The following is a 10669-nucleotide window of genomic DNA, read 5'->3' on the forward strand; positions in this document are numbered from 1 at the left end:
GCAGGATGCAGGAATGTCTGGAGATGACAAGGCTGCAGCCACAGCTCCCATGTGTTGCTGCCCCTCATTCCGGCTCACCCTTGTCCCAGGCTGTATAACATGCCAGTGCTGGGCAAGGGGATCGATGGCACCTCCATTTCCCCCACCCTGCCTTTGCCACAACAGCCCCAGAGCAGGGAAAGCAAACCCACACTTCTGGGAAGAGGACCTGGCAGTGAGGAGTAACACCACTTTCATGGGCAGCACCAGCCGGAGAACAGAGCCGTGGGTGTGTATCACTCAGAGAGGCCCAGACTCTGAAGCACAAACACGGGGCCCACCAGTGCCTTGCTAAAAATCTTCACAGGTCTGGGAACGATGCCTCTCTGAGGGTGCCCCCGTAGCCCCCCACTTCACCCGTCCTGCAGCCCCCCCGTGCACAGCTCCCCTTGGGGGGATGCTTTGATACTCACCCAGGGCTGGGGCTGCTGCTCTTCCCCCATCCCGGCGTGGCCCCCAGCCGCGGGGCTGCAGGAGGGCACCCCACCGCCCCAGGGGCTGCGCCCTCCAGCACACACCCCTCCGGCACCCCAAAGTGGCAGCCTGGCGCCCCGCCGCTCCCGCCCGGGAGAGCGGGGGTCTGGCAGCGGGGGTGGGGGGTGCTCAGGGGGCAGCGTGGGGCGGGTGCCACGCGTGCCCGGCCGCCCGCGGCGGCAGTCCGACGGGGAGGGCGGGCGTCCTGCCGCCCGGTGGCGGCGGGGAGCCTGGCAGAGGACTCGGTGAAGGACCTTCTCCGGTTTCCTCGGGAGGCTGTCAGGCGGCGGGGGAGCCGAGCCCCCCGCGCCTCGCTGGCCGCGCCGGCTCCCTCCCCCCGCCCTCCCCCTCCTCCTCCTCCTCCTCCCGCTCCTCCCGCCCCGGTGCGAAGGGCTTTCGCTGCTTTTCCCCGCTCGTTCCTCCCTCTCCCCTCCGCGGAGCGCGGTGCCGGGAGGCGCGGGCAGAGGCGCGGGGATGGGTCGGCCAGCGGCCCCCAGCCCGCCCGCCCGCCGCCGCCGCCGCCCGCCGCCGCGCCCCCTCCCCGGCCGGCGGGAGAGGGCGGCTCTCCCCCGCCGCCCGCCGCGCCTCCCGCTCTGAATTGCTGCCCGTCGGCCGGCCTCGGCAGAGGCGGGGAGGGGGTACGTCCCCTCGCACTTTCCCCCCGCCCCCACTTCTTTCCCCCCCACCTTTTTTTTGCCTTCCCCCCCATCACCCCCACCGCCAGCCCATTTCTCCTCCACGGGGGCTCTTCGGCGGCCATGCGGCCGGTCCCGGGCGAGCGGCTTTAACTCGCCCCCTCGCCCGGATGGCCCCCCGGAGCCGCGGGCGGATGGAGCCGAGCTACGTCGTGGGTATCTGCTGCCTGGTGCTGCTGGAACCGGGCCGGGTGTGGAGCGGCGAGCCCAGCACCGGGGGGCCCGGTGAGAGCGGGAACGGCAGCCAGGCACCGGCGGCGGAGACCGCGGCTCCCGCGCCCACCGGGGCAGCACCGCCGGGCGGGGACCGCTGCCGCGGTTACTACGACGTGATGGGGCAGTGGGACCCGCCGTTCAACTGCAACGCCGGCATCTACCAGTACTGCTGCGGGACCTGCGGGTACCGCTTCTGCTGCCAGTTCAAGCCCGGGCGCCTGGACCAGAGCGGCTGCTCCAACTACGACACCCCCAACTGGGTCAACACGGGCCAGCCACCCACCCGGGTGGACGAGACCCCCGAGGACCCCACTCGTGACAAGACCAACATGATCGTCTACATCATCTGCGGCGTGGTGGCCATCATGGTGCTGGTGGGCATCTTCACCAAGCTGGGCCTGGAGAAGGCACAGGGTCCCCAGACAGAGATGACCGTCTCCAGGTAAAGGGGTCCAGTCCCCCCACCCACCCCACTCAATTCCCCCATGGGTGGCAGCCCAAGTCCCTAGCCCCTTGTGCAGGCTTAACCCTGGCTTCACCCTGGGGCTGCCAGGAGGGTGAGGTGACACCCAAACCCCCCATCCCAGCATGCTGAGACACCGGGGGTGGGTTGGCTGCAGCCCCCCCAGCCTGTCCCAGCGTGGAGGGCTGCTAGCTAGGACAGCCTCCACGAGAAGGGGTGATCCTGTCACCTCTCAAAATGACCTGCTCTGTCCCTTGAGGAGGCCTGTCCCTGGCTCAGGAGAGCTATCCCCATCGGCCAGTGGGGTGGGTGACATGTGAGCTATAGGACATGGCTTTTCCCCTGCTCCCACCCGCAAACCAAGCTGTGGTTCCCGATATGTGGAGAAGGCAAGAGCAGGTCTGACTGCGTGTGGGGCAACTCGGGACCACAGTCCCTTTGGGCTCAGCATCGCTTGCAGTGTGGGGGGAGATGAGATGGCAAAGACAGCTCTGCTGTGGCTGCTGCGCCTCCTCGGTGTGTGTGTGCACGCGTATGCACATGCGCTCGCGTGTGTGTGTGTATGTGTGTGCATGGGTGTGCACAGGTGCCTGCCTCTGGTCACTGGGGTGGGACATTGCCTTTTCAAGAGGGTACCAGGCTGGACACCTCCTGGGGCTCAGCCTCCAGCGGAAAGTTGGACAGCCTCACCCTGGCCCCCACACCCTATAGCTCCTGCTGCTGGCTTTTCAGCCCACTCCTGGGGCTGAGCACAGGGCTGGTGGTGGGGAAGGTCAGGGTGCCAGGCACAGATTGGCACTGGAGACCCTCTGCGCCTCCCCCAGCTCCTGCTCGGCTCCTGTGGCCATCGGTGCGTCTTCCCCTCTCCCTCCTGCACCAGTCCTGGCTCCAGATACATGCTTCTCACCCCATTTCAGGGGTCTACTCTGCATCTTCCCGGTGAGGACCTCGAGCCTGGCAAGAAATCCATTTTTATGCCATTTTGTTCATGGATTTTAGCTTAAAAAAACAAACAAACAAAACAAAACAGGGCTGGAGGAAATAATTTCACTGGGATGATCAGGGAGCCACCCGCATTGCACCCCCCAGCACAGACACCCTCTCTCCTTCCCCTGGGGTGCCCATGTCCCCCTGCCTGCCTGGGGCTTGGGCAGCCACTGGGTTCTGCACCCTGACTCCAGACCCACTGCACCCCATAGTCAGACCCACCTCACTCCTTGCACCCACCCAGGGGAGCAGGGGCTGACACTCCCCCCACCCCCCCCCCCGCTTGGAAGAGGGTCGTATCTAGGCATGGATGGGGGTCGCAGGGCCCTCCTGAGCAGTGCAAAGCAGTTTTAGGGGATCCATGCTGCGGTCCCCCTTGGCAGGGAGCCTGGCAGGGTGCTGCTGCACACCTCCCCCCCACGTCACCTGAGGAAGCTCTGGCATCTTGACAAGATCAATACGGCCTCTGCCAGCCTCCCTGCCTCCCGACTCCCCTTCCACTTGCCCGCCATCGTGTCTTTTTTTTGTCTCCCCCACCGACCTCCTGGGAAGGAGATACTGTGCTTGGGGAGGGGTCGGCTCCCAGGATGCCTGGACCTGGGTCCTCGTTCCCTGCCAGTGGGTCTTGCCTTCTTCCATCACCAGCTGCCAGCAGGACTGCTGCCACTCACTGGGGAGTGTTTTCTGTGGGTAGCCTCAGTTCTGTGCTGCTGGAGCCATGTGTTTCCCGAAGTCCTCCCTCCCTCTTGCCCGTGCAAATCCAAACTTTCCTGATTAGTTTGGGGAGATTGGTGCCTTTTCTTCCCAAAGCCACAGATTTTTCAGGCACTGGCACATGGACTGGAAGAAGGCGAGTTTTTCTCGCCCACTTTTGTGGCACAAAATCAGAAAGGCACTTCCATCACCGCAGAAGTCAGGTGAAGTCTCACCATCTCCTGTGCCCTATGTCCTTCTGCATAAGCCACAAGCAGCTCCAGTTCCACTGGAACAGTGACTGACAAGTCATAGCAGTGCATCAGGTACAGAGACCTGGGCACCAAGGCAGGGCTCTGGGCTGGCATGGCCTCCTGGGTGCTGGGCTGATGGAGACAGTGCCACAGGCTGGGTATATGGCACAGGCATCCAAAAAGGGATGCTGTCACCTCCATCCTGCTGTGTGCCCGCTCAGCCTGGGCAATACATTTTGTCTTGACACCTCCAAGGGAGCAGGGCTATTTCTAGCTGCCTTGCCCCTGTACCCACGTGTGGCCCAAGGCACGGCAGTACTACCTCGCCTCCCTCCCAGCGCCTCAGGTAGGAGATTCTCATTTGCTCCTTGGGCACCGCATTGTGGCCTCGGGCCAGCTCCCTGTTGCACTGCTGGCTTGGTTTCCGTTCCCATCCCTCCCTCCTGCTGGGCTTTTTCCGCTCCTGGGGAGCATTGACTGCTGACCCAGGATAGCTCACGCTGCCACTGCTTGCAGGCTTCCCACTTGTGGGGGCAAGGTCAACCACTTCTGCGCCTCCAGACATCTTTTGTCATGGTCCTGGTCCTGATCTGAGCCCAGGAAGAGTGACCAGGTGCAGAAACCCCACTAGCTCCTCCCAGATGGTGACACCTGTGCCCTGAGCCAGCTTCTCCTGAGACCCCCATGCCTCAGCCACCTCCAACACAGCTTCTCCTCCTGGTTTTGCCTGCTGGTTCACCTAGGGAAGTGGGTGCCTGAGCAGCTGCAGCTACCTGGTGTGTCCTCCCCTCCCCATCTGCCTTCCTCCCGCAGGACTTTATGATAGCTCCCGCAAACCCCTCTCCTTCCTGCTTGGCTGACGCTTGGCACCCGTCCCCGGTACTTGCTCAGCCTGGCCAAACCCCGCATTGAGTCAGGGACACCTGCCTGTGTTTTTCTTCAGGCCTCCGATCTCCGGGGACATCAGGTCCTTGGGGCTGCTGTGATCTGGCTGTGCCCGTTGCACAAGAGCAGGCACGTGCCCTGGACCTTTCCCCAAAACCTCCTGGGGAGGGATTGCAGGTTATGGCTGGGGTGAACATACCTATGGGAAGAGCTGGGTGAGGAGCAGCATCCTGGGGGGCAGCAGGGATACTGGAGAGGGGCAAAACAGTTGGTGGGAGCCAGTGCCCTGGCAGCCACAGTAGCTGAGACCCCAGTGCTGGCTTTTTACTCTCTGGGTCCCCTTGTGCTATTTGGGGTCCCAAAACCCAGCACCACTGTGCATCCAACTGTGCCAGGTGTTTCTCTGGCAATGCTCCAGTCCACAGCCATGACTGCAGTCAATGCCCATGGTAGCAGGTGGCAGCAAAGACCTAGAAAAGGTGTTTGCAGGCAGTGTGGCAAGTCATCACATTCCACCCTGGCTCTCTGGGGGATGAGAGAGGGGACCCAGCTCTGGCAGGGAGGGGGACCTGGATTGCTGTCCTCAGACTGGACATGATGTCCAGCCAGGTGGGCTTACTCCCACCACCCAGTGCTTTGCCTAAGCTCCGTTACCCCCAGCTGCAACTCCAGTTTTGCAAAGGCACCTTGCTACCCCCAAGCCTTCCTGAGCATCCCCGAGTGTCCTGGCCCTGGTGGGCAGGTGTCCCACAGTGCCTGCGCTGCTTGGTTTCACGGACGGGCACCCCCTGCCCCGAGCAGATGCACTGTGGGACATGGGAAACGTCCCCACCCTGGGAGGTGAACCTGATGCTCTTGCTGAGCACAGAAACAGTGTGGCCGGCTGGGGTGGCAGCCCACCCGCAGCTGCAGCATGCCATGTGTTTTTTCCACCACTGTGCCTCTACTCCAAACCTCACTGCCACCTTCTGTATCCCCTCCAAGGGTTCAGTCCAGCTCAGGGCAATGTCACTTCACCTGTCACTCCATCTCTCCTTTCCTCTGGAGGCTGCACTCCCATCTCCTCCCATCACCGTCCCCTTGCCTAGGACTTGCAGCTGCTCTCCTGTTGGGCTTGTGGGGTGTGGAGCTCAGACCTCCCAAAAGCAAGTCAGACCCTGGGCTGGGGTGCTTTGCCAGGCCCTGGGCCGTGCTCCCACATGGGCACCTCTGTTTCATGCACTGGCGGCTTCCCTGGGGATGGCTTGGGAAGACCAAGCACTGCATGCTGCTTCCTGCTGGGGAGCTGACTTGGCTTCTGTCGCTGCTCCTGGATCTCCCACGTCACTTGGTCTCAGGGCTCATGCCAGGCTGGTTTGGGGGACCTTGGTTGCACCTGTCGGCACAAGCAGGCTTGCCAGGGAGGTGGCTGCATGACTGTGCTCAGGCAAGCTGAGTAGCAAGCAACCTTCCCACATGGCCCTGTATGCTCAGCATCTGTGGCCGTGCTGGTGGATGGAGGCCTCAGTGGTGCTGATCATTAGTGTTTTGTTGCAGACAAGGAGTGTAGGTTTAAAGCCGCATCTGCCCTGTGTTCCCTACCTCCATCTGCAGCCTGAAACTACCTTGGAGCCACAGACTGACAAGTGACTTAGGGAGATGTGGCCTGACCTTCCCCAGGGCCCCTAGCCATGGGACTAGGCTAGGACTCATAAGACCCCCAAAAGTACGTACAGTGAGACAGCAGGTCCTTAACACCGCGTCACCCTCCAGGTCCACCTCTTTGCACCAGGCTCCCTGAGGATGGGGAGGGGGCGTGCAGCCCTGGCTGATTGCACATCTTGGTGCAAGTCGAGGGGGTGAATCCGGGTGTTGCCGGCACTGAGGGCTCGTGCATGCTTCTCACCTTAGCAAAATAGCTCACTAAGAGCTGCTTGTGCCATTATTGTTAATTGTTATCGTGCACATGTGGAGGGCAGGCTTAAGAGAAAGAGCACTGATGGATTTATCTGGAGAGGAAGTCACAGATAAAGGATTGCTCAAGCTTCAAAATAGACCTGAGGGAAAAAAAAAAAAAACAAACCCAAAAAAACCCCACCACAACTTAAAAAAATAGGTCAAATCACGTTGAACTTCCTGGTGAAACAAGCCTGTTTGAGTGCTGGGCCCCAGGGACAGGCGAGAGCAGGCAGTGGCCAGTGGGGAGGGGGCAGGCAAGCAGTGCACCTCAGGGAAGGTGGTAGCTGATGGCACAGCAGCTCCCCAGGTTCACAGTCAGTGCCCACAGTCTCAGGGGACCTGTCTTTCCCTTGCCCTGCCAGGGCACAGCCCACCACCCACCCAGGCTTGTGCCCAGAGCTTCTCAGGGTGCAGCACCCCTGGCCAAAGGAGCCTGGCTGGGCTCAGAGCTGGGCCAGTCAGCTGCAGGAGGGCTCCTGGGGAGGTGTGGGGTTTGAATAGCTGCAGGATGGAGATGCCATGGCCTCTCTGGGCAGCTTGGTCCAGAATTTGACTACACTCGCAGGAAAAAAGGTTGTTTCTTCTGTTTAAACAGAATTTCCTGTGTTTCAGTTTGTGCTAGTCACCTCTTGTCAGCCTGTCATTGTCCTTGTTGCACCTTCCCTTCAGATATTCACACAGATTGATTAAGATCCCCCTGAGCCTTCTCTTCCCAAAACTGAACAGTCCCAGCTCTCCCAGCCTCTCCTCAAGAGAGAGATGTTCCAGTCCCTTCATCATCTTTGTGTCCCTTTGCTGGACTTTCTCCAGTATGTCCATGTCTCTCCTGTACAGGGGAGCCCAGAGACGGAGCCAGCACACCTGCTGGCATGCTTTGCCTAACGCAGCCTCAGGGACTGACCATTCACCGCCTTTGGCCCAAGGGCACACTGCTGGCTCATGGCCAGCTTGGTGTCCACCAGCATCCTCAGGCCCTTTTCTGCCAAGCTGCTTTCCAGCTGGTCAGCCCCTAGTATATACTGGTGCCAGGGGTTATTGTTCTTCCCTCATTTCAATTTGTTCGGCTCCATGAGTGTCCTGTTGGCCTATTTGGAAATTAAGTGATCCCAGGGGGGTGTTATCCAAAGCTCCCCAAGAATGATGTGAAATTAACCCAAAGGGCAAGCAACTCTCCCTTGTAGCTTTGCTCTTGCCTTCGTCCTATGATGTTGACTGGATCCAAACTGGGCAGGAAAACGTCCCAGGAACAGCCCTCAGGGCGTCTTGAGCATCTGCACCTGTGGGCATAACCCACTGCTTTCCCTGTTGATCTCACTGCCTTCCCTGGCAATTCCCCACACTGGGTTCACTAAAATGAGCGCTCCAGAGCCATGAGCTGACACATCCATAGTCAGGATTATTCCCCCCTTCCACTCCAATTTGCATTTATGCACGTTGAATTTAATCTGCTGTTTATCGTCCAGCCACTTGCTAACTGTGAGCTCCTGCCGCAGCTCCTGGTGTGTGTCTATGAGACAGCCAGAGCCTTCGAGGTGCAAGGCATGCTGACAGTGAGCTGGGGATTAGGGAGCCAAGAAAAGCCCCGACTGGACACTGCTGTGCCCTTGCAGTCACACAGGACCGGTCTCTACAGGGGGAATGACATGTCTTCTCATTGTGAAGCCCCATGTCAACAACAGCATCCTGGCCAGCGCCACAACTTGCTGCCAAAGGCTGCAACACTACTTGGGCATGCCCTGGTCTGGCATTGCCGATGTGCCCTGCTCTGGCACTGCCAGTGTGCCCCGCTCCGGCATGGTCGATGTGCCCTGCTCTGGCACTGCTGGCATGCCCCAGTCTGGCATTGCCAGTATGCCCTGCTCTGGCACTGCCAGTGGGCCACATCTGCAGCATCTCTGTCCACAAACGTTAAAAGAAATAGGGCTTTATCTTATGTAATGGTGTTTAATGTTTAATGCCGTTACTTATAAGGAGGGCGTTAAGCTGCCACTAGTTCGTCCTCCTCCCTGAAGAGGCACAAGTGGCCTCTCTAATCCTTTCCTCGGGCTCTTCTCCACTTTGAAGGGACTTTGAGGGGACAAAGTGTCCCCTCCCTTGTCCCCTCCCTCCACCAGGCTCTCAGCTCTGGGGTAGCATCCCTGAGGCGTTGTTCTAGCCACTGTCAGTTCGGCTTCCTCCGACTCTGTTCGTAGTACCCTTGCAGCCCACTCCAAGTCACATTTTTCCCTCACTGCCCTCACCTGCTGATGCTCCCGGCTCCAGGAGGGCTCAGCCCCAGCCAGACCCCAATTCACTGGTGGGGGGCTCGCCAGCCTCCATGCAAAAGCTAGGTCAGAAGCCTGGGTGCACTACTTGCTCCCAGCAGACATTTCCTAGCCCCAGACTACCCGGCTCTGCCTCCAAAGAGGGGGGGTGTCGGGGCTGGGATTCATTAGTGGGGCCAGGGGAGTGGGGTATCGCCCTAACAGCCCTTCACCCCTCTTCCCAGGACACTGACAGACCTGCTGAAGCAGCCGGGCCTTGGCCCCTCTGAGCATGTGGACGGTCTCATGGGGGGCATGCAGGTCCCACTGGGCGAGGGTCTGGCCCGAGGTTCCCCCAGGAACAGCACAGGTAAGCACTAGCACGGTGGGGGAAAGTAAGTTCCCTTGGGTGAGTAAAGGCAGTGGGCAGGCACTGCCTGCGGCTGACCCCCCCGCCCGCCTGCCTTTGCTCCCCCAGACAAGCCGCCCTTGAACAACGCAGTGGCCATCGCCCCCCCCGCTGGGGCGGCCCCACGGCCACGGCAAGAGCCTGCCCCTGGGCAGCAGCCTGGGCACGCCAGCCCCTGCCTACACCGCCTACACCACCCTCAAGGCTGGAGGTGAGTGCCACTGCCGCCGGCTGGGGTAGCAGCTGGGGGGGGATGCACCCCAGGGACCCTGCAGATGGGGTGGGAGGGGTGGGAGGCTCACCGAGGGGCACAGGCAGGATGAGCACCCCTGTCCCCCAGGGCTGCCGGGGCGGCTGCTCGTGGGGGAGGCTCTGCAGCTCCCCCCCACCCCAGCCAGGCAGCGCCTTGGATCCCACATGGACCCGCTGCCCACCCCAGCCAGTCAGAGCTGGGGACGCGGCTCAGCCATGGGCTTGGCAGCGTTAAGTTTACGGTTGGACTCAATGATCTTAAAGGTCTTTTCCAACCTAAATGATTTTATGGACCCGCTGCACCCCCCACGCAGTCAGCACCCAGGACCCCCAACAGACGTGCAGCACTGCCCACCCAGCCAGAGCTCAGGATCTCGCATGCACACGCTACGGTGTCGAATGAATCGGTGCCCAGGACCTCCCAAACCCCACAGCACCCCTCAGCAATCCATGGCCAAGATCCCCCCGCACCCAGGATCCCACCCAGAGCCCCCGCCCCGCCCCCCCGGCCTCCCCCCAGTCCCGAGGGCCGGTGGAGGGCTGTACCTGTGGGGTGACACCGCACCCCTGTCCCCACAGAGAGCGCCCCCGAGGACTTCTACAGGCGGTTCGGGGGGCCAGAGGTGCCCCCCACCAGCACCCTGCCCTTCTTGCCCACCGAGGGCCCGCTGCTGCCCGAGAGCTGCCCCACAGCCAAGGCCAAGGGCCCCAAGCTGCCGGGGGGCCCGGCCTTCCCGGGGGGCTGGGAGGGGGGCCCCCCCCGTGGCCCCCGCCGGCCCGGCCTGGCCACCCTGTGCCCCGAGGGGCCGCCCGAGGCCTTCGGCCCCAGCGCCCCGCTGTACGGGCAGCCCCCCCGGCACCTCGCCACCAACAGCAAGACCGAAGTCACCGTCTGACAGCTGGCACCATCGGGGACCGGGGCTGGGGCTGCCCCTCACCCGAGCATGCTGACGGCAGAGCATCCAGGTCCTACCCAGCTGGCCGCGGCGGGACGAGCGCCGTCTTGTCTTCCCTCTCCTGGGGATGGGGGCTGCCGGCTGCGCTTCACCCCGAGGCGGCACTGTGGGCCAGGCTGTCCCTCTCATCCGGGCAACAAGTCTCAGCCAGCCTCAGCCTGTCCC

At 61.8% G+C, this 10669-nt stretch overlaps 1 protein-coding gene across 1 annotated transcript; it reads left to right on the forward strand.

The window, feature by feature from the left end:
- The first annotated feature begins 796 nt into the window (after window positions 1-796).
- SHISA8 (shisa family member 8) lies at window positions 797-10583 on the forward strand. Its single transcript, XM_055809349.1, is given in 5 exon segments — window positions 797-1866; window positions 9133-9257; window positions 9366-9400; window positions 9402-9507; window positions 10128-10583. Coding segments are annotated over 5 exon segments (1131 nt in total). The 5' UTR covers window positions 797-1318; the 3' UTR covers window positions 10445-10583.
- Window positions 10584-10669: the final 86 nt, after the last annotated feature.

The sequence above is a fragment of the Falco peregrinus genome, chromosome 6 (assembly GCF_023634155.1).
Source record: "Falco peregrinus isolate bFalPer1 chromosome 6, bFalPer1.pri, whole genome shotgun sequence".
Taxonomy (NCBI): Eukaryota; Metazoa; Chordata; class Aves; order Falconiformes; family Falconidae; genus Falco; species Falco peregrinus.